The sequence below is a fragment of the Toxotes jaculatrix genome, chromosome 8 (assembly GCF_017976425.1).
Source record: "Toxotes jaculatrix isolate fToxJac2 chromosome 8, fToxJac2.pri, whole genome shotgun sequence".
Classification (NCBI taxonomy): domain Eukaryota; kingdom Metazoa; phylum Chordata; class Actinopteri; family Toxotidae; genus Toxotes; species Toxotes jaculatrix.
Genome location: NC_054401.1, coordinates 14,383,327 through 14,407,254, shown reverse-complemented (window position 1 = coordinate 14,407,254; position 23,928 = coordinate 14,383,327). Strand labels below are relative to the sequence as shown.

General features: G+C 41.4%; 2 protein-coding genes across 3 annotated transcripts in view; one reads left to right on the top strand and one right to left on the bottom strand.

The window, feature by feature from the left end:
- The first annotated feature begins 1,482 nt into the window (after positions 1-1,482).
- On the top strand, positions 1,483-21,190 carry zmp:0000001114 (suppressor of tumorigenicity 14 protein homolog). The gene is made up of 19 exons (XM_041043810.1): positions 1,483-1,710; positions 6,651-6,798; positions 7,423-7,583; positions 8,636-8,706; positions 9,187-9,359; positions 10,098-10,133; positions 10,613-10,841; positions 12,197-12,336; positions 12,502-12,605; positions 13,083-13,192; positions 13,684-13,814; positions 14,311-14,415; positions 15,276-15,383; positions 15,742-15,855; positions 16,454-16,573; positions 17,068-17,248; positions 18,113-18,381; positions 18,958-19,094; positions 19,236-21,190. The coding sequence occupies exons 1-19, from the start codon at positions 1,684-1,686 to the stop codon at positions 19,395-19,397; spliced, it is 2,526 nt and encodes an 841-aa protein (XP_040899744.1). The 5' UTR covers positions 1,483-1,683; the 3' UTR covers positions 19,398-21,190.
- Positions 21,191-21,591: 401 nt separating this feature from the next.
- The window catches only part of kirrel3l (kirre like nephrin family adhesion molecule 3, like), a 33,553-nt gene continuing 31,216 nt past the window's right edge, over positions 21,592-23,928 (bottom strand). For both annotated transcript variants that reach the window (XM_041043811.1, XM_041043812.1), the window contains exon 15: positions 21,592-23,902. In XM_041043811.1, the coding sequence (XP_040899745.1) occupies positions 23,411-23,902 (492 nt within the window). In that variant the 3' untranslated portion in view covers positions 21,592-23,410. The remainder of the gene's footprint in view (positions 23,903-23,928) is intronic.

The following is a 23,928-nucleotide window of genomic DNA, read 5'->3' as shown; positions in this document are numbered from 1 at the left end:
ACAGAACCAAGCCCTGTTTCTGCGGGTATTTACCACAGACGCTTCTCAAGGCGTCCTGATTGTGGCTTGGTGAAGAGAGACATCTGGTGGTGACGCAGTGGTGATGCTGCGCCAGTTTAACCCACCCTGAAATAGGATTCACAGCGTTGTTTGGATTCAGATTGCTGTTTTTAGTCTGTAAGCAGACTGGCTGTATGACTGTGTAATCTAGACAAAAATCCTTCTTTAGGTTCAGTGACTAAAAACTCTTAAGGTGTTCCCTATTCACAGCTGGTTACCTTGCGTTCATGTTACACATCTGGATGTAGTAAGTAATAAGTACTCTCTGGAAATCAATGTCAGATCTTAGATATTTTCATTTTCAGCCCGGGGAGGTCACTGTTCGCAGATACTGACTTATCCAAATGATTGGATTGGCACAGGGGTTTCCCAGCCTGTGGGTCAGGACCCTCCAGGGGCCACAAGATAAATGTGAATTGTGACGACGTAATTAAAGGCGTAAGAAGGTGAGAAAAATACATGTGTTTCACACAGTTTTTTTAATTTCTTGTGATTTTTCTCAAAATGTTATTTTTTTTTTCATGTGACATAGTTTCATGTGACAGTCATTTTCATGTGACACTTCTTAAAGCTTCTTAAAATTCTCCCAGTGAAATAATTGGAGAAAGACAAATCACACCTTATATAACAATATACTGTGAGCTCACAATTCAAATAGCAGATGGACCTATGTACACTGCTTCTCCTGCAATCTATTGCAGGAGTCCAATAAATACAACCTGTATTAACTGTGCATCTTGCACAAACACATAAAACCTCCAGAGGGCCAGAGATGGAATCATTTCAGACATCATGTAGGCTATACACAATCACACGGACTTATAAACAGACACAAGTCAATCAATTAGAGAATAAACACACTGAATATTTGAATAATTTAATGTGAAGCATGAAAAAATGGACCACATTTTTCTCTTCTGCTATGTAAAATCCATAATGTTGACTATAATGCATTGTTTTGCACTGCATATCGTGTATATTTAATACATTAACTGAAGTTGTTATGTAGCATACATTTTGTGTTTATTTACAATTCCAGTTTATTATTTTGTAATAGTGATAGTCCGCAGAAACAATTCACCGTGATTGCCAGCAACATCCACAAATGGTCAGCAGGGGGAGCACAAGGTAAGACAATAAATACTAAAAAAAACTAAAAAACAAAAACAAAAATAGCTGCCTCTGTCATTGCCTGCGGCATGTCCCCAAACGGAAGAGCAGCAGGTGGTTGAGTATAACTTTACCTTTGTACCTTAAACACACCAATAAAGACTGTTGGACAGTTACTTGTTGTGGTTGTTAAAGTTCTTTGAGGGACAGACATGGGTGAGAGATATCTGTTCACCCACAGTGAAGACTCCAGTGCAGCTGCAGCAGGTATTTTGGGCGTGGCTTGTAGCTTAGGTGTGTAAAGTAGAAGTCGCTGCCGGCCATTCGGCGTTCTCAGCACTCGAACACTTATCACTTGACTTTAGCGGCTGTAATTATGCTTTAAACTGGTCTAAACTCTGGAGATTCATAGTTTTGCAACTCTTTTGGAAAGGGGAACAAAGTGAAAAAAAAAAATAATAACGAGCAGGTGTCTGGAACCCAGTTGGACTCCACCCGGAGCGTTTGTGGAAGATGTATTCCGCCAGATATGAATACGATGTAAGTCCTATCACATTTCACTCTGTGGCTTTCACGAAAATTTGATGCCATTTTAGGGACAATCACTGCACAATGAGACATTATTTTTTTCTGTAGGAACTGTGTCTAAATGCGTGTGTGTGTGTGTGTGTGTGTGTGTGTGTGTGTACAGGAATTAGGCCTTCATGAAGAGACTTCAAACAGTTGCTCTTCCTTATTTAACCACCAGTTCGTTTCTGGGCCTCTAGGTTCAACACTGATAGGTTTGAATGAATGATTAAACTGGAGTCACTTGAGTAGTGTCTCTGTGTGCTGCCAAACACAGAGACAGACTTGAAAGATGAACATTTTGAATTTGATGTCCACATGAGCATGGGAGAAGGACAGAATTGTTTATTTACATTTCTTTTGCTCTCAGAAAGTAAAAAAGTGTATAATTAGATTATACTTTCAGCAGAATCCCTTTTTCACGCTGTTTTCAAGTTATATGTCATCTCTTTTACATGTGCTTTTGTTGTTCTTTACGAAACAAAGCTATTTATTTCAGACACAAAGGCAGTTATGTGAAGTCAGAGAAAATAGTGGGACAAAGGCTTCATCAGATTTAGATGCTACAGTATTTGGTGACTTCACGTTGATTTTTTCAATGTTTGTTAGTATTGCGTTGAGTTTCTTTATATAAAGAGAACCTTCTTAAAGCTGTATGAACTGTTTTTATATTCTACCCCTCAACATTGCATAGTCTTTGCTCTGTATCTGGTTAGATATTAAGAAAATCTAACCAGATCTTCTTATTATCTAAGCATGAATGGAACAGCAAAGATCTGCTGCCCCATGCATAGAGAGGGCTAGGTGCCTAGAAAGCCTCAGTCAGGTGTAATGTCTCAGTGTTAATAGTTGGCATTTACGCTTCTAGTTTCGTTGATGTGTTTGCTGAATGTATGAGGTTATAAGGTTTGTTTCCATTTAAAGCTGGTTGAGTGTCATTTATTGTGGTAAATTCCAAAATAAAACCCACCCAGTCTTTCAGCCAAATGGAGAAACTGTGAAGCCTCAGTTCACTGAATCACGCTCAAGCTGCTCTTAGAACCACTCCTGCATTTCTAAGAATCAGTTTGTGTAACAACTATCCAGGATCTACTGTGGTGTCTAGTTTCCATTGTGCCTCCACACCAAGGTGTGGTAGGCATCAGTGGTACAGCTGTCAGCAGGTAGTCTCATTCAGATATTTAATGTTTTAATTCACACTAGCTGTAGTTGTGTGTATTGACAGAAACTATAGGTGTATTTCTTGGTGAAACATGTTGAATTATTATTGAATGGAAACACATTTTCTTGAGTATGAAAGTATATAGTGATTTTCAGGCAATAAAAAACAGGTTATTGCAGTGATTTATACTGAGTTCAGAACAACCTAAACAGCCTCTTAATTGTTTTAAAATTACTACAAACCATGACTTCTGTGGTGTTTAACCAGGCTTTTATTTTAAGGGGCAACGGATGTAGCATCTGCCAAAAGCTTATTTTGCCCACCCTGTAAGTCAAATTCTCTTCGAACATACGTACATGATGCACATACCCATGCAATTCTTGTTACAACATAATTCAGTCTTGTTTCATACTCTATGAAATACCAGCACAGGATCTGAGCAGAGACTAATGACAGACGACCAAAGGTAAACTTCTCTCATTAATGGTTACAAGGCCTCGGTCGGTTCTTCTCAAATTCATCAGCTCACTACAACCTTTATTTGACAGCTTCAAGAAAACAGTTTTAAACCCTCTGGAAATACACAGTGTTGTAAAAACAGTAACAGGATTCAGGCAAAAGAAACAGTTTTTCCTTTCTTAGTATAGAGAGACATTAACAAGGACTTTAAAAAGTCAGTAGCACACTGTAAGTGCCTTTAAGTGCCATCTCCTAAACTAACATCTCCCCACAAAACACGTTTTCTTTCTGAAAGCTGGGACAGGTACTTGGTTTAAATTACATAAATAGTGCGAGTGAAATGAACGTTTCTTTCTCTGTCAATATTTGATTGCACGCAGACAATGAGGCCAGTCTTAGAGACAGGATCAAATGGGAACACTGTGATTAATGTAGTCGGCCTGCTCTCTGTTTGTGTGGTGACTCAGTGGGGAAATCAGTGAATAATTCTTCAGGCAAGGCCGTACTGCTTTTCTTTTGCATTTCAGCCCACATTTCAAGGGTGGTCATGTTGGAACTGAGCAACAGAAGTGAAGTGAATGTGATGCTAATATCACATCTCTTATTACTGACTCCACTAAATTATGCATTCAAAAACACTGACAAAACTGTGCACAAGTTTAATCTTCAACACAGGCTTTGTTTGCCCTTTATCAGGCCCCTGTAGCTGTAGCCATCTTTGGGGGAGAGGTAAGGTGTGAACTTACCAGACCTCTGTAGCCTGTTCCTCGTCTCTAGGCTAACAGCTTTAGGCTACACTTGCCACCACCTGCAAAACACACCCGAATCTCTGACTGAACTGTCAGTTGTTGAGTTGCATTGTGGATAGCTTGCCCAGTGTCCATACAAGCTGTGACAGTGTGACAGTGAGCACGTACAATACCAGGGCACTGAAAATGAAGCAGCTAAATGGAAAAAATGTTATTTACACTTGTGCTTACATAAAGTAACAGCTTCAGTCATGGTTAGGATTTACATCTGAAACATTAGAGAGATGAGGTGGGGTTACCTTCGAAAAAGTTAGAAAGGAAAAGGTTCAAAGATGGAATTAGGGTGGAAAAAAAACAACACTTTCAAAGGCAGAGATGGTTTTGGGCAAAGATTTTTTTTTTTAAAGTGTTACATTAACTGGCACACTAAACTCATATTCAGTTGAAGTTCTGGGAGTGTTAGAGAACTGAGTCACAAACCAGTTTCACACCATGTAGAAGGTGTCTTTCACTGTAGTGTTGCCTCTGTTGTCATCTGTTAAGGCAAATCGGTTTGACAGTCGGCTGCCATGTTGTAGAGAATTTGCACATCAGTTAGAATTGTAAAACAAGCATTTATTTTACTTAAGGTTCTCACAATGTGGAATAATACATGATTGAAATACAGTATATTCAATAACTGCACATGTTGGATCAAATTTGTGTTTTTTTTTTCACCTAAATTTAAATTATTTTCAATTTCAATTTAGTGTCTTTTCAGTCTGTGCTTAGTTTCCATTTCCATTTCCCATTTTTTATGTTTTCCTATATTCATGTGGATCAGCTAAGAACTGATTCAAAATAATCCTCCTGACTAATGTTGTTTGGGCTCCAGGCTTTTTAAGCTTTTGCAGCCCTGTGCTCTGTAGCATTATATATTGATGTTTGGTTTATTGAGCATGGAAACTTAAGGTCAACATGGCAGATTTGAATGAATTAGTGGGAGAAAAAATACTTCATACCTGAGTTAATGTAAAACCAAAACTGCAATGGTCTTGTATTTCATTCTTTTTTAAAGTCCAGCAGTATTACTAGCTTGTTTTCCACTTGTCTGACTGGTTGGTCTGCTTTTTTGTCTAGCAGCTGATTTCAGAATCATCCCTCACTTTATGTGCTTACCAGCAATTTTAATTTGTTCACCAAACCTGAGGCATTTTAAACAGATCAGACAGACTGTTTTCTTGTCAAATATTAAGCCATATTGTTTGTTATGGCTTTTCTTCATAGCTGAGCATTGAGAGAGACAGACACACATTACTTCCTGTTTCCTGTTTAAAAATATTTGAGCTATTTAAAACATACATACAGTTAAAAAATGGGTTAGTATTTCTTTCTACCGGTAGTAATGAAGAATAGGATATGATGAAGAGCATGTAATGGTTTTATTAGGCTGTGATCAGGGTGACTGATAGAGAGAGACCCTGGAGCACTTGCTGACCCCATCTCTAATGATTCCCCTCATTCGGGCTCATGATTGCTGTTAGAGATTCCAATTAGAAAGCATGTGTGGGTAAGAATAGGCCTTAATTGCCATGAGTTATCATCTGGACTCATGTAATTGAGCCCCCATCTTAAGGGGCAGCACATCTGACAAATTGATTTAATACCAAAGTGATTCTCCATCCCTAATGGCACTCGGGCTTCTTCACTCATGGGCTACAGGCACTGAATTCATTGTGTGTTGATTACTAAGCGGCCTGAAACCTTTCTCTCAGTCCACCCACTTGAGAGCTCAACAACAGACACACTTACAGTATCGACTGAGCATGTACACAGCCTAAAGCACTGTGCCCATATTCTCTACAAGCTTATCGTACAGTTATCGTGTGGTTTCATAATGCATGTATGTGCACATGGTGGTATGAGTATGGGAGCTCCGTCACATTTAAACACAAACAGGTTTGACCAGTTTTTCAGACTTAAATATGCTGCCTGTTTGAACCTGTCAGTCTTGGAAAGTAATGAAAGATTTCACATCACCTGTTTTTTTTTTTCAATATAATGTCATAGTTCAACAATCACCTAAGCACTGAAAAATAAAACTGCTATTTATGTTGGACCTTGATTTACACCATTTAGAAAATCATGTTCTTTTTGTACAAACATGCCCATCATGGTTTAATCAATTACCCTGAGTCAGTCTCTTTGTTATCCAGTTAAGTTACAACTTATCAAAGATGTTTCCCAACTAAAGTTTTAATAAGTCTAGATATGTATGAGGAACAGTGATGCATTTTTCAGTTCTGTTACGGGATTAGTATGTTTACAGTGTTGTTTGTGAGGAATTTTATATAAATGCTCTCTTAGCACCTCTTGTTGTTAAGGAGAAGACTATGGCGTTGGGCTAGCAATAGACAAAATCCATGTGTAGATTCAATACACCCTGCATGGCTGTACCTCTCATTTTAGTTCACAGGGTAATCAAAGTATATGTTATCTCCATCCAGAACATGGCATGTTTTCTGTATGATTACTAACTCTGTTTTGCCCTTTTTCTGCACAAGGGCCGCAACGGCCACAGCGAGCGCATCGACTTCTTAAACAGCAAAGAGAAGGCGCCCTCAAAGCGGAAAACTGGCATCATCATCGGGGTTCTTGTGGCACTTCTCGTCGTTGCAGCTGTTGCAGCCTTCCTCATTTGGCTGTTTATCTGTGAGTAAAATAAAAAGCTTCCCTCCACCATATCACCAACAATAGAGACGGTGCTTTTATATATTTGGATAAATTAAAGATTAAGAAAATTGTGAAGTGTTGGGCATTTCCTGGACATTTTTGAATATAAATCAAGGTTATTATTGATAGAATGATAAATGAAAAGATCAAAGTGTTTACATTTCCAACATCAAAAACGGTAAAGTGGCTCATTTCCACTTGCTGTGAAGCACAGATCTTTGATATAAGAGTTTAAGAGCAGCTTGTTTGGACTTTGTAATTTCCCATTAGTGTTAGCCTTTTTGACAGCTCCGACTTTCTCCTTTAACAATGCAAATGAGACAAATGTCACCGAGTCCATGGCACAGCTTCCCTGTCATTTATACATACAGGGTCTGATAAAAAAAGGCCTCTGAAGTCTTGATAAACAGCCTCTTGATTCAGCTGGCTGTTTTAATTGCTCTGAGAGCCAAACTGTCATCTCGATATGGGATCACACCATACAGCTTTAAAATAGTGCTTCAAGGCCCGTTTAAAGCCTTGTCTCCTCTTTCATCACAGGCAGCCATGTTATAGCTTCTTGTTGATCAAACACTTAACTCCCATCTGTCTTTCTCCTCCAAGTTAAAGATGCTGATTCAGAAGCCACCCTTAGTAAGCAGCGCAGCCCATCAGTAGAGGTCTTCAGTGGGCATATGAAGCTGGTTGATGTACCGTATGACCAGACGCTGGAAGATACAGACAGCAAGGAATTCAGAGATTTGGCAGAAAACCTGGAGGCAATTGTGAGTTTGACACCCGAAGAAGATGACTTTCCTATTTTTGTTCTCTTTGTTATCATCTACATTGTTTATTGTTAACTATTTTCAGTAGAGTATTACACTCAGTTCTCTTCTCTCAGGCAGGATTAGTTGTGGAGGGTTTTTGGCATTGTGGAAATGCTTTTTAAATATGCCCCTTGCAGTGCACAGAAAGTGCTGAAGGCACATTTGCGTGGGTGGAATAAAACGCTGTACATTCCCTTAGTGATTCCCTCAACAGCATCTTCTATTATTGGAGACAGTGAAGATGTTTGTAGCACCACTTAGGTGCATGTTGATAACAAAAAAACCCTCGCTCAGACTCCATCAAGCTCACACTTTCTCAGTGAAGAGCTACTGAAGTGAGGGTGTTGGGTGAGAAGGGTGGAAGTGGTGGACTTGAATTTTAGATGACTAGACAATTGGGGCAGAGCTTTAGGTTTGTTCTTGCTTACATCAAAAGGGAATCCTTTCAGATTCAGGATACTGTTTACACGACAGGTCCAACTTGTAGGGTTTGGCCTCAAGTAAGCAATGCTGGGCATGTTTAACCAGTTATCCAACAACTTTACTCTGTCACTCTAGCACCACCTGCCTGTGGAGCCCTTGAAAATTGTTTATCTCCTCAGTGGGTTTCGTAAAATGGCAATGGATTCAAATGTGATGTTGCTGGCTTCAGAAATGGCAATTCCTATGCAGCTGATTCTCTCCCCTGTTTAACCAGATGCTCTTTTACTTTCTCTTACCTTTCTGTGTACAAATAGTACTTGCTATGAAGTTAACTAATGCTGTACATGCACAGTACATGGTAGTGACCTGCATTTAAAACCAGGAACTGTCTGTATCCTCGTCTGATACAGTTCATAGCTCAGTGCAGCTGAAGGCAAGTCAGTTAATTGAGAATCCCATTGTTGTGTGCTTTGCATGGAGGGTGTTTTTTTTATGTTAACATGCTAATTTGTACTTTGTCTTTAGGCAGACAAGCAGAAATCTTTTACATTCCCTGCTCAGTAAAAAATATATTTTTCTCTACACAGCTGGAGGAAAACTACAAGACAGATCCATTCCTCGCAAAATACTATACTAAATCGGTGGTCACTGCATTCAGGTACCGTTGGGATCTTAAGCTCCTCTCATTTTTTTTTTTTCATACTGCCAAACAGTCCACTGTAATGCTTGTGAAAACTTGGTGCTGAAAAAAGAAACTTCACACTAAATCTTAAGAGGTTCAAGTCTGTTGCTTTTCTTAACACATCCAAAATTAATGTTACATGTGGTCTGTTGACTTTTGACCATGCTCAGTTATGTGTGTAGCATTTCACTGTAGTGAATTATGAAGTTCTCCACTGACAGTGGTGGTAAATTCCGACATTTCAAATCCTGTGTAGATGTGCTGAACTGTGCAGGTTGTGGACAGAACATGCAGTTACAGAGTTACAGTTATATTTGACTGTTGTCATTTTTACATTAATCCAAATCACCCATGTTCCACTAATCTTTGCTTGCCTCTAAAATATTGACGCTTTTAACTGAATGCTCTCTTTGTGCTCTCCCTTCCCACCCTTCATCCATTTCTCACTTGCACCAGTGAGGGTGTGATAGCCTACTACTGGTCCCAGTTTGATATTCCAGTCGAAGACCTGGAGATTGTGCCAGAGTTCTCAGAGGAGCGGGTGTTGGATGCGCTGGAGAATGGCATTAAAGACCAGCGCAGCGTAACAAACCGCAGGAATATTAAGATCAGAGAAGTCACAGCCTCACGTAGGTACCACCAGGGCCCGGGGGGGAGGTGGAGGTTGGGGAAGGAGGAGGGGGAGGGGGATCACACCAAGGGGCAGGCAGACACGGACAACTTGGTGTTTACTACAACTGGCTCCAGAATATGACATTTAACAATCAGGGGAGATAAAGCACCGAGAATACAGATCTGAATAAGGTCATTGTCATCTCCTATCAGCTTTGGTATTCTTTATGCTTTCTATTTGTATTATAGGAGCTCACTCTGAGTTGTGCTGATAAGATGATAATAGATAAGCCAGACCCCTCTGCTTGTGCTGCATCTGAGATTGCACATTTTATGCTGTTTGGATCCTCTAATGATATTAGCTGGGCCCTGGCCTGGCTTGAGACAGCTATTTTTCTTCCTTCTGTCTTCTCAGCATTCACATTGCATTTGTCCACATCCTGGCCACCAGCCAAGCGCTGGCCCTATGACTCAGTGGTTTTGGTCCTCTTTAAAATGATTTCTGTGGGTATGATTTGATGTTGCTGTCCCAGATAGTTAGACAGAGATGTATGGGTTGCTGCTGTAGGGCAAGGTGAGATGGAGCAGAAAGAGCTACACACAATCACCGGTTCCCTTAACCGCAGGGAAATGGAACAGAAAATGTGCAACCCAAATATTTTAGGCTCATGCATCAAATTCTATCAGCCTCCCAACTTCAGTGACCCATTCTTACCTTTCCTCCTGTTTCTCTGCCACTCTCTCCCACCCTCTAGACACAGATCCTCGCATGGCCAGGAACCCCAGAGCCAGTGAGTACAGCGTGTCCCCTTTCAATCACTCACAGCTGTAATTTTTCAGCTGGCTAGATGCTCTCCCTCCTGCCAGTCTGTAACGAATGGCTGGCCTGGCCTGGCCTGTATTGTACATGTGCTGCTTTAGTGAGAGATTGAGAACCCTGTACCAGGCCAGAGTCAGACACTATGCCTGACACTTTTGTTTGACACCGTCTGGTGATTTATAACCTTGGGATGATTAGACTATATTACATTACATTACCATAGTAGCTGCACTGTCCTTATATTAATCTGTCTTTGCTTACATCTGTAGCACAAAGGATGGAAGAAGTTGTGATTACATGTATTATTTGTAATGCTAAGTCAACAGTGAAAAGGAGCAGAAGAAGAAGATACAGAACATGATGATCAGATTTTACCAGATTTACTAGATGTAAACTACTGTTCGCTGTTTCCATATGTCCATGTGATATAACCAGTGTTGTCATTCCCAGGCAAGTGTTTCTACCGCCTGGAGGCTGAAGAAAAGGTGAACAGCTTTTCGTCTCCAGGGTACCCCACAGGCTACCCTTCCCAGTCTCGGTGTCAGTGGCAAATCCGAGCCTCAGAAGACAACGTCATATCTGTCAGCTTCCCTTTTTTCCACATTGAGGATGACTGCTCTGATGACTTTGTCTTCATCTATGATTCTCTGAGTCCAGACGATTCTCAGGCCATCACACAGTAAGTCATAGGGCTGTGAATGTCCAGAGGGTTTGGGGAACATGTTAGCCACGATAGAAAGTCATATTGATATTGGTGCTCTTTTAAGAGATTAGATCTTTGGATGGATGGATCAGGTTTTACCATGTAGTGGAGTATTCCTTGCACTAATGCCTCCCCCCAAAGGGAATCTTATTGAAAATAAAACCAGAAAATTGACTCATTTTGCTCTTACAGAACTTCAAATTGTGACACAAATCACATTCTCATTTTGCCTTAAACATTGGTAGCGGGGTTTGTTTGATAGGGCTCAACCAACATTTGTCTCATTTATTTAGCCTTGAAGATCAGAGAGAGGGGGAACATAGCTCTACATAATTCCCAGAGGACAACCACTAGGAATCACTTTGTATTTCACTGAAATGTTGCAGAGGGATTTAGGAGTAAAAGCTGTTTTGATGTGGGTGGAAAACATGTTCCACTTCATTCCTTTCACTGCATTTGTGATTACAGCTTTTTTTTTTTTTTTGGCTCTGAAGCCTTCAGTGCTGCATGTCCCATTTTATTGTTAACTTTTGAGACCTCAGTGAGATTGAGTTGGCTCAAAAAGACCTCTCCTTTCAAATCTGTGAAGGGTGTAAACCTGAATACTGCTATACACTACTGTGTGTAATTGCACTTGGTCTATGGGGGAGTGGTAAAATTCTGAAACTACAGGCTCCTGAATGCAACATCAGTTGTAGCTGCAGGCAATTTCAAAACTCAGGAACCATTGCCAAACAAATATGTGTTACCAAGTGATGCATAAAATTTTTATAATGCTATTGAGCGATCAGCTTTATCCAAGGTGACATGGGGTTTATGAGAGCCATAATATAATACTCTATAATGACATTATTGTACTGGAGGTAGATGTATTGCTGTTCTTGCAGCGTCATTCACACCTCCATGGCTCCGCCGCCAGGCGTGCTGAAACTTTTTGCTAATGTACCTAATGTTTGACTTTGAAACTCCACCCAAGCAATAGGCGTCTAATCTAGCGCTGGCACATCTCACCTTATTTATCTCTTTCTCTACCTCTCACCACTCATTTATTGATTTTTTTCTCTCAAATTATTTTTTCTAGTATTTTAAACTTGTTTGCCGCATTGATGTTTTAGTGCTTCTGACTAAAATGAATTACAGCTATATTTGAGTTCTCCTAAGTATGGCACATCCTAAGGAACTGTAAAACTCCATTCACTAAGTTCATTCAGGACATTCAGACATTCAGTCTATGCTCCATTCTTGTGTTTACTAGAATTTGTCGCAAATGCCTTTTTCTGATTCTGTAATCGTACCTGATTTGTGCTTGCCTGCTCATCCCTCTCTCACAGGAAGTGTGGTCAGAGGCCCCCCTCCAACCCTCTGGAGGTGGTGTCATCCGGCAACATCATGTTGATCAACTTGATCACTGACACTATTGTCCAGAGGCCGGGCTTCGAGGCAGAGTACAAAGCCATCCCCATGTCTAAAGGTAATGAAGTGAACATTCACAGCATTCAACATCATACATTCTGTATTATATCAGCAACAGTTCACCTGGATTTGCGTAATTGTGTTTATACTTAAACCGAATAAAAATGATGTGAATGTGCCATGCAAGAATTTAAATATGTGACATATGACATTGACTTTTCAGCAAGAACCTGTGGTGGTGTCCTCTCTGACAACAAGGGAGTCTTCACCTCCCCACTTCACCCCAGCTTCTATCCTCCTGCCATGGACTGCAAGTGGACCATCAAGGTTTGCAACACTGCTTCTCTCCCTGGCCCCCTCCTCTACCTGAAATCCCTCCACCCACCTCCTCCACCTTCCTTAGCCTGCCATGAGAAGACTGCTGAGGCAGCACTACAGAAGCCAAGCTGTTCAGTACCTCCTCTATCTTCATCTGTCAGACTGCTGTTGCTGCCGCAGCTCTAACTGAGCTGCAGTGTTTTGTGTGCTAGTTACTCTGTGTGTGTGTGTGCCCACTGTCTGTTTGGTGTGTTGCTTGTATGCTTGCATTTCCAGTGGATATAGATACGTGTGTGTGTGTGTGTGTGTGTGTGTGTGTGTGTGTGTGTGTGTGTGTGTGTGTGTGTGTGTGTGTGTGTGTGTGTGTGTGTGTGTGTGTGTGTGTGTGTGTGTGTGTGCGTGTGTGTGTGTGTGTGTAGGTGGAGGAGTGACATGCATGGTAAATAAGGTTCTTATGAACCAGTCACCTCTTCCTCTGTTCTGTAGGTCTCACCTGGGAACAAGGTGCGGGTGAAGTTCACTATGTTCCGCATGAAAGAGCCTGGGGTGGACACCCGTGTGTGTCACAAAGACTATGTGGAGGTTATGGGCACCAAGTAAGGCTTATGTAAATGATATATTTTGTGTGTTTTACATGTCTATGAGTGTGTGCATTCTAGGAAAATTCCAGTTTCATGCAACCCGGGTCTTGTTTCTGAAGTTTTGGTATCATTCTTATCATCAGTAAATAAAAGCATTGTTCTTAGTAAGTTAAGAAAGCTGAAAAGTAGTGCAACTGAAACATGACCAGTCAAGCAAGCAGTCACACAGGTTTTAGCCAAACATATCTGGAAAAATATCTGGAGGTTTCCTGTTCAGTTACTGACATTCACTTTTAGTTTTACCTCCAAATAAAATATTTTTGTTTACAATATGTCTTCATATTTCTCACTCTATTAGACTTTGTTATAGTGACATTGCCCTTTTCCCTAATCCCAGGAATTACTTCAGTGAAAACATTGTTGTCATAACCACTAGAAACTACAAAAATAAAACCCAAGTTGTAATAAACCTAAATTTTCCATTAAAAAGTGACCTTGTTCTACAGGTATTGTGGAGAAATGTCCTCTTTGGCTCTGACCAGTAAGGACAACGTCCTAGAAGTGACCTTCCACTCCGATGAGTCCTACACCGACAAGGGCTTCAGTGTCGAGTACAGTGCATATGATCCCGCAGACCGTGAGTTAAAAGTCTTGTCTGGCAGCCACATTGACACAACACTTGGCGAGATGGGTGAAATGTCGTGACGTGACAGTGACACTCATAGCCTGCCATTACAGAGCAAGACGCGGGGAGTAACTGTGCAGTCTGAGAGACTACAAGACAGTGGCTGACTGACAGTCAAATAGAGCTGTTTTAGTGATAGAGGCTTAGAAACTGCGGCAGTGAAAGTCAAGAGCTAGACTAATCACCAGAGAGCTCGTTTATTGGGTCCATTTTATTTGCCGCTGTCAGTCATGAGCACTCCGCTTTCAATACCCTCCGCTCTTTATGTTGTCTCCCAGTTTGACTGAAATGGATTTATAATTGCTCTGATCAACAAGGGCAGGCATTGGCCGCATGACGGATGTTGTGAGCATACACTGTCACTCCCTCTCGCTCAATTTGTCATCATCCTCTTTCTCTCCTTTTTTTTTTATCCGCTCCCTCCCTTTTCTCTCCGTTTTGTGTGCAGCTTGCCCCAACAAGTTCACTTGCAACTCTGGCATCTGCATCGCCAAAGAACTGCAGTGTGATGGCTGGAACGACTGTGGTGATATGAGTGACGAGATGAAGTGCCGTAAGTTTCCCCCTTGACCCAGCCACACTTTTTCTGTCTTTCCTCTCCTCCTCATTTCTTAATCTCTTTCCTATATTCTCCTCTCAGCTCCTTAAGGGAGTAGTTTGACGATTTGGGAAACATTCTTATTTGCTTTCTTGCCAAGAGTTGGATGATAAGATCGATGCCACTCTCATATCCGCCCGTTAAATATAAGGCTACAGCCAGCGTCCAGTTGGCTTAGAGTAACATTAGGAATAGGAACAGTGGGAACTGTCTGTCCTGGCTCCGTCCATATGTAACAAAATCTAAAGGGTATAAACAAAACATATATGGGGGAGTTATGTGTGAGCCTGTTCATTGGCAGAGTACAGTTATTTCTTGGAGTCTTATCTTCACTATGAGGTTGCTACACTTTAAGAAGTCACTCACTGCAAGCAGCCGAGGAATATTCTCGCACACAGCCCCTGTAAAATGAAAGCTTCTCAATTTTAGATTTTGGTTTTAATACAAATTCAGTAAACTATATATAATGTGATCCTTGACTTTGCTTCAGACTTTGCTGGAAGACAGTTTTTGTTACCTTCAGACAGAGCTGAAGTAGCTGTTTCCCATTTTTCTGCTAAGCAAAGCTAACTGACTGCTGTCTGAAGCTTCATATTGTATGTGCAGACATGAGAGTGCTCTTGACCTTCTCATCTAACTCTTAACAAACAAACAAGTTTTTTCCCCCAAACCGTTGAGCTATTTCTTAAGTATTCCAGTAATTATCTTTTAATTATATTTTTAGAATTGATTTGTGTTGATCATCCCTTTGAAATCACTCATGTTTACATCTTCCTATGTTGCACTATTAAAACGTGGCATTTCCCTTAACTCAGAGTGTGGAAAGGACCAGTTCCCTTGTGGGAATGGCTTGTGCAAGCCGAGGCTCTGGGTGTGTGATCGCGTCAACGACTGCGGAGACGGGAGCGATGAGAAACGGTGCGGTAAGTATTCCCGTCTCTTTAAATGCTCTTTAGGGATACAAACCCTATCTAATGCTATGCTAATTGTGCTAACATTAAAGGAACATCACTGCTAATGTTCTGGTCACTGACTCCTGGGCTGTGTGCAGTTATTATTCTGTCAGTAATGGAGTTTGTTTGAAGCCTCGCCCAATTTGCTCAGCATCTGTCCAGGCGCTTAATCATGTGTAATACACCCAAGAAGAACGGAGACAGATGCTCGTGTCCGCCGTGGCTGCGCCACTAATGTCCTTCTGAAGCTTATTGCCTTTTCTCCTTATTCAAGTTTTCATCTTCATTTTATCATAATATCCTCATCACTGTGTTTCATTGCCTCCAGGTTGTGAGGAGAATGAGTGGCGCTGTGGGAATGGGGTTTGTCTGCCCCAGGATGTTGTGTGTAACAATAAGCAGGACTGTGTGGATGGAAGCGACGAGGCCTCTTGCAAAACCTGTAAGTGGCAACACTTATTGTCTTCCTAGTCAGGCCGCACCTCTGAAAATTTCCACCAGAGTGATTTATAAGTATGCTACACTAACCATTTACCAATTAATCTTCATCCACAGATTAGAGTTCTAGGTTTTACAAAGATGCTGCACTGGAGACTCAATTATTCTTAATTCAGAGTATTTTTCATTCTATTCTACTTTTCGCCCCTTTCTTTAAATTCCCCCTACTCTTCACTCTTTATCAGTTTCCCTTTCACTCACTCACTTGGTCTCTCACACACACACACACACACACACGCACACACACGCACACACACACACACACACACACACACACACACAAATGTACACAGAGGGCACTCTTGCATTTCCTTTTGATTTTCACTTCTGTGAATAAGGAGGGATATTAGACCTCAACCCCAATCAATACGCCCAATCAATGCAATCTGCTCCTCAATCACTATGCATTGTGCATTCAAGCCTCACTTTGAAGCCCCACTGATTGCATAGTATTTTACTGGTTAAACTTAGCAGTGCTCTAGGACTTTGACTGAAATATGCTATGTGTTTTGATTCTGGAACCTGTCACCATCCCACTGTAGCTCCAGGTATCTGCTCTGACTTCAGCTTCAAGTGTAAGAACAAAGAATGTGTCAACAAGGTGAATGCCGAGTGTGACCGCGTCAACGACTGCTCTGATAACTCGGACGAGGACGGCTGCAGTAAGAAATGTTTTAATTTCTTTCCCGCTAACAGTACTCAGGTTTTTTTCTTTTTAATTTTTAAAGCCACTGAAAGTGGATTTAATCTCTTCAGTGTCATTCAAACTAGATTATAGAGGAGCTGGGTTGAGCTGCGCGTTGGGGTGTCTGTTAGAAAAGAGCCTCAGGCCTTGACTGCTTTATTTATTTCATTCTTCTTTGAAAGCAGCTCTTGTCATCTCTGAAGTTTTTGTTTTTTTTTCTCCATTAGAGCCTCAGGGTGTGTCTGTATTTTTTCTTTTTTTTTTGATCAGCTAATATGCCAGTGTGCCTTATTAGGATTCCAAAGATTCATACTAGCATTCACAGCCAAGGCCAACGTCATGATGGCTTCAAGTCAGCTTAATCTCACTTTGTGATTTTTCTCTCTGATCTTTCATGCCAGTCTCACCTAGCAGTTTGCGCTCACCATCCAACGGCCCTCCTCTCTTATTATACTCTCTGTTACATGTCAGATTGTGGCACCAGGCCATACAAGCTCAACCGCATCGTTGGAGGGCAGAACGCTGAGCTGGGGGAGTGGCCCTGGCAGGTCAGCCTTCACTTCCTGACTAATGGGCACGTTTGTGGTGCCTCTATCATCTCTGAGAGGTGGCTTCTCTCGGCTGCCCACTGCTTTGTCACCAGCAGCCCATTGTGAGTCACAGCTTAGTTCAGTTCTCATACACATGTACACATGAACAGATCAGGGCAGATTCCCGCTCATGTATTTTGGCAGATAAACTATTATTATTATTTAACTTTTTTAGAACATCTCATTATTCAGTATGCTCATATGCATTCTGATGGAAAGAAACAACAATGTACACAACAGAGGGCCATTTATATACAAATTTCAAAGTTTGAAAATTAGCCCCTGATGAGACAGTTAATTCAGAAAACCTTGGGGCAGGGGGGCTGAATTTACAACTCATCCATGAAAGGATGCAGGTGTAGTTAACAGAGTGTCCTGTAGGTGGAGCACTAACCATTCTGATCATCCTGAGCCACTTCTGTTGTGATTGAGCAAGGAATGTGTTCATTTTCACAGAATCACAGCTGGTGCTGATATTTGTTATACAAAAGGCCACAATTTAATTTGTGAGCATTTTCCAGTTTACATTGGCAGCCACTGCAGAGGTTTTCTTAACAGTTAATATGTCAAAATAAAGAGTAGAGTACTCTCTAAGTTTTTAAGATATTCTTGTACATGACTGGCAACAGTAAAATAAAAATTGAAGGCAATCCAATGGCATAACGCTGTGACAAGTACTGCCTTTGTGAAGCGTAAAATGTTCAGTTTTTGTTGAGAGGTTTTGGTCATTTTTGAGGCTGTAGTTTGTGGTGGTCTTCTATTGAATTTCTTCTGACACAGTCAGCTGAGAGTAAACCATACAACCTTAATAGTAGCATATTTTGCAGGGTTGTTGCATCAGATTATACAAGATTGTACGCATGTTCATGGTATTGCATTTGCCCATACTGTCCTGTGTATGTAAAGAAACATATCCTTTGCTCCAGGAATCATGTTGCATCCAACTGGCAGACCTACAGTGGCATGCAGGACCAGTACAAGCAGGATGGCGTACAGCGCCGCTCATTGAAGAGCATCATCTCCCACCCAGATTACAACCAGATGACCTTTGACTATGACATTGCACTGCTGGAGCTCAGTGAGCCGCTGGAGTTCACTAACACCATCCAACCCATCTGCCTACCCTCTTCCTCCCACGTCTTTCCTGCAGGCATGTCCTGCTGGGTCACAGGCTGGGGCGCACTCCGAGAAGGAGGTATTATGCTTGAATTGGTTGTTCTGGACTGTCGTCCATTTTTTTTTTCTGTTTTTTGCTGTAACTGATTATTATTATACTAATTTGAATATTTATACTGTTATTCCTCAATTAAGGTTGACCCACTCTACAGTTGTGTTTTTCCTTTTAGCATATCCAACTCACATCAAAATTAAGACATCCCACTCCTCCCCCATCCTTTTCACAGTGAGCTATTCATCTCTGCCCTTCATCTTCTTTCCCTGTCTGCTTCTTTCCTCTTCCCTTTATCTCTTTCTCATTTCATCCTGTCTTCTTCTTTTCCTTTAATGTCCCTCCCATTTCTTTATCTCTCCTGTCATGACATACTTCTCTTCCGCCCAACCCTCCCTCCCTTTTCTCTCATCTTTTTCTAATCTGCTCTATTCCATTAAGCCTTCTTCCATATCCATATATCAAGACAGACGTCGGCTCTCCTGGGAAGCCTCTTAAACCTTCATTAGCTAACACTAATCCAGCCCATTAACACCTTTGATGTTAGTGATGAACACAGAGGTCACATGGCAGAGCACTGACCCCTTTGTCCTGCTGTTGCAGGTCAAACGGCACAGCTGCTGCAGAAGGCGTCAGTGAAAATCATCAACGACTCGGTGTGTAACATGGTCACGGAGGGCCAAGTCACCTCCAGGATGCTCTGCAGTGGATTCTTGGCAGGAGGAGTTGACGCATGCCAGGTGAGACCATGCAACATGTTCTCCAGAAAAGAATCTAAGAACAAAGGGCTGATATAGATAGGTTTTCACACTCATATAATTATCATGCTCTCACATCCAAACCCAATCTAATAACTGATCTTCCCTGACCGTGCTCAACAGGGAGACTCCGGAGGCCCCCTGGTGTGTTTTGAGGAGAGTGGGAAGTGGTTCCAGGCCGGCATCGTGAGCTGGGGTGAGGGCTGTGCTCGTCGGAACAAGCCCGGTGTCTACTCTCGCGTCACCAAGCTGAGGGACTGGATCAAGTCGGAGGTAGGGATTTGATGATGCTGTGAGGAACAGGGAGGGATGCAGAGTGGGGAACAACATCAGAGTGCTAAAAATAATGGAGAAGGAACATTTGAGTCTTTCATTCAGGGCTTCAAGTCTCTCCAAGATGTATTCATTTAGCAGCAGACGGAGAATACTGTTGCATGGACCCAGCTGCTCACGAGTGACTTAAAGCACTTTATTTGGTTGCCAACCCTCCCTTTTTCCCACTCTCACTAGACTGGCATCTCACTCTCACTAAATTTTAAAAGTATAAATCAGTGCACTGTCTTTCACCCCCGTCAATCATGTCATGTTTCACTGGTAAATACATCCTGAGTTCAGGTAATAAAATATGTATATTCTGGGAATCACTTTCCCAGTTTTTGTAAAAGGTAATATTTTGTGGTTGATGCAGAGTTTGACAGTCGGTGTATCTTTATAGTCCCTGAAAACGTAATTGTGTTTTTAAGACTTAGGTGTTTCTAAACAGGTGAGATGTTTTCATCCTCTTGGGCTGCTGTGAATTTTGCACTTTTCCAATGGGCTCAGGCTGTAGATTCTATAAATTTTGGGGTTTTTATTAATGCAATATCTTAAAGGACTGTAACGCTTGCTTTAGTCTATTTGCAACAAAACACTCATACATCACAGCGGACTATTTTCCAAAGAATAGCACAGGATTTTTTGACTGATTAAAATATTTTTTTATCTACATATCTGCCAGACAACCATTAGTCTCATTTTTTTTATCAGTAAAGTATAAATCTCAACTTGCAGAGACAGTTGTATTACCATGTGATGATAACAGAAGTTTGACACGAAACAAAAACGGAAGAACAACTAAAAGAACAAACAGCCAAACAACATCATGCTCAAATCCATTAAGAGGCATTTTCATATCATACTAAAATAAATGAAAGCCAGAAGCTGCCTGGAAGGTAGAAAATGCATTAATCAATCTAAAAGCCCATGGTTTGCTTTGGAAAATGGCCAGCAGTAATGTTAAGTATACCAGATTTGTAGCCCGTGGGCTAAAAGAGGCAAACGCACTAGCATGGTCCTTGAGGAATTCGGATCTGAGACTGGTGTGAGGCTTAAGTTGTTTTGAGTTGTTGTTGATCTGAATGTGGGTCCCAGATCAGTATTTGTATTGCACCTTTACAGATGGCTTTTGCCCGGGTCTCTAGTTAAGCTCAAGCTGATTGAAATCTTCAGTCACATACACCTGAGAGCCAAAGCAAACCAATGGGGTTGTCACTAGGTGCCAGAGCAAAGCAATGAGTTCTCATCCCGATGAGAGTTCCATCTCTTTGGTCACGACCAGCTCAATCAACTTTTAAATCTAAGATTTGACTGGATGGTTTCTTTTAGTCTGTTTGCCTTCATCTCTGACTTATCCCGGAAATATTAAATCCTGGATAAGCAAACCAAAGATCTGCATAAGTATTATTTATTGAAGGGGAAAAAATTAAGAAGAAAAAATTGTTGGGGATATTGCTCAGTGGACCTTTTTATTAATTCCATAGAGCATTACAGTTACAAGTGTAAATATATATTTTCCAGAAAGTAGGGAGCGACCATGATTTTTAGAAGATATTTTTATGAGAACTGCACACTATGACTGTGATCTGGATTATGGACATACTATATGTCCTTTCTTTGTTTGTGTTTTTATACAAAAGAGTCAAGATAATAAGCACCCTTTATCTGATTCCTCTGTACCTAATTGCATTACCTGTATCATTTGTCTTTGATGGAGCCTCATTTTGTATTATGTTTGTGCATAATAAATGTTTGCCTTGTGAGACCTTGTCCCTTCTCACAGTAGAACTGTTATGAGCGTGTACCTCTCCTCCCCATCGTGAGCAGCGTGCCTACCTGGGGAACAGAGGTGACAAGACGAACTCATATTGTCAGATAATACCTACCTTTGTTACAGCTCTATCCTATTACCCTACAAGATTGGCACGTCGGCTTCGGGAGGTGGATACACATACAGTGGGGGTTCTACTATCTCATCTGTCTTCATTAAAACCAGCACTCCACTGGGGGAATAGGAAAATCAACATAGACAGTGCTGCTAATTTATGTATTCATCATTGTTGCTACATGGGAAGCTTTGTTTGTCACAGTTCCCCATGCCCAATGAAGCTACTCACCAGGCTGATTAACTCTCAGGATTCACACCGACCAGTTCTTTATCGGAAATGGTTTTATTTAAATATAAATATGTGTACAAAGGTACAAGCAACGATAGCTCATTTTTAGCAAATAAAATTCTTAATACATTATTAAAAGAATAAACAAACAAATGGCAAATATTAGTCGTGTTCCCAAAAAGAAAAAAAAAAGCATAGTAACTGCATTCAATGATTGATGAACAACTTAGAAAAGAAAATCTGTGGACCCAAATAAATCAACCAAGATAGATACATATGTATATAAAGATACTTTACAATAGAGCAGCTTACACGCTGTACATTAAGGCTTATATAAAATATAAAAATAAAGACAAGCGATGATGTTTGCCTCTTCACTTTTAGTGGCATTTGCTCTCTCATCAGGCTGCCTGGTAACAGCTTTTTAGACAAATGGCAGTACAGGCATTCATACTGAAACATCCAGGAAGAGGAATGCAACTGGGCCAGGTGCAGAAACCAATGTCTCAAACATGAAATGGGCATGAATATAAACGCTGAAGATTTTCACTAGACACATCATTTGCATGCAACAGAGAGAAAGTATGGGCTCAGCCATTTGTACAGATACTTAGTGTTTCAGGGTAGTACTGTTTCTTGTAAACATATTGAGACAATTTGATTGACTTGTAAAACTTGAGAGTGTATGGTCCACATTAGGACTGCCTTACACGTCTTACCCCACCTGAGCCTGCTGAAGACGATGCATTCATTTTCAAGTTAATTTCAAGTTCAAGATTGCCACCATTTTCCAAACCACCTCTTTTGATTGTTCTGGTAATCGCCTACTCCTCATTTTACAATCGGAAAACACAGCAGAAAACAGCATCAGGGGTAGGACAGCAGTGTTTTGCCTCAGCCCCCGTTTTCCCCCCTATAGAGTTATCACCATCTTTGGGTTTTCATGGCCTCACCTTGTCCATCTTGGTCGAACTTACAGTTAACATACAGTCCTTCAGTAGAATGAAGGCTTAAATGCACATTCTCTTCATATTTCCTTCCTTTATCCACCGGTAAGCGACACCACTAAGTCCATCATGTTAGGATTATTATCAGAAGAAGCTCGAGGAATACAGCTCAGGCCAGAAGTATTCCACAGATGTTCAGACTCTTCATACAGTAGAGTGCCTGTAGCACTTGTTGGTCAGTAGAGCTAGCCTGTTGTGCAGAATAGTTTATGTCTGTCTCTGTGGATAGCTCAGTCTTTTGTTGTTGATAGAGACACAAATGTGCTTAGAATTCCTTTCGCATGCCAACGAAACAACAAATGACAGACAAAAATAGGTTGTCCATATCTGTTTTTTTCCTCAAATATGCCTTAGTTTGTAGTATCTTCTTTCCAAGTATTTTATAGGTCAGTTTTGAGATTTAGTGTTGACACAAAGTAAACACTGGAATGCAGGTAAACAGCTACCCCAGTCGTTTTTGGCCACCCAAATTCAGGAGATGTGTTTGGTTCATTTTCTAGTTGGCCCTCGCACAGATGGAATATCTCCACAGGTGTGGGTGGTCATCATGTAGAGATAACCTGGTGAGGTATCACACTGTAATCATAAGTTTGACTTGAACATCACAATCTGCTGAATTCTCCAGCTCAGGAGCTCTACAGTTAGCGTTACCGTAGATCCTGCCATCCGTCACAACAGGTTGGTTATCCCATAACCTAAATCACATGACTACCTTCAAATACTGTCCAATTATGTCCTTGAAGGACCATAAAGAAAGTCTCTGTTCATGTTAGTCCAGCCACATATGTATGTGGAGGTGTCAATAGTTATCTACTCGCTGTTCCTGTACTCTTCTTTTCTCCAGAATTATTTTGTCCAATCAGACATGAGTCTGCATACGTTGTGAGGGCCGGCCATAGTCAGACTGCTGGGAGGACACTTGTGAGGAGGCATAAGAGAAGCGAGACGAGCTGGACACCTTGCTGGCCTCATCTGATTGGTCGTACGCATCCACCTTCTCGTAGGAAGCGGGCTTAACGTAGCTAGTGAAGGCGCGACCATAGGTAGCAGGTAAGTAAGCAGAGCCACTGTAGAGGGGGTCAGTGGGATAAATGCTGGCTGGCTGCGCAGGCTGCTGCTGGGCAGCTTGCTGCTGTTCATATGAGGTCCTGCCCGCTGTGGTGGTTGCATATCGATGGGAGAAGTCATAGATACGAGGCTGAGTGCCATGCTGACCATACATGGGGCTGGGGGAGGGCAGCTGCGATGGAGTGTAGACTGGTCGAGAGTTGGGAACATATTCAGAGAATCCACTGCTGCGGATATGGCGGTCTTCGTGGCCACGGACATTGTAGTATCCATTGGTGGGGTCCTGTAAGAGTGACAGAAGAAAAACCA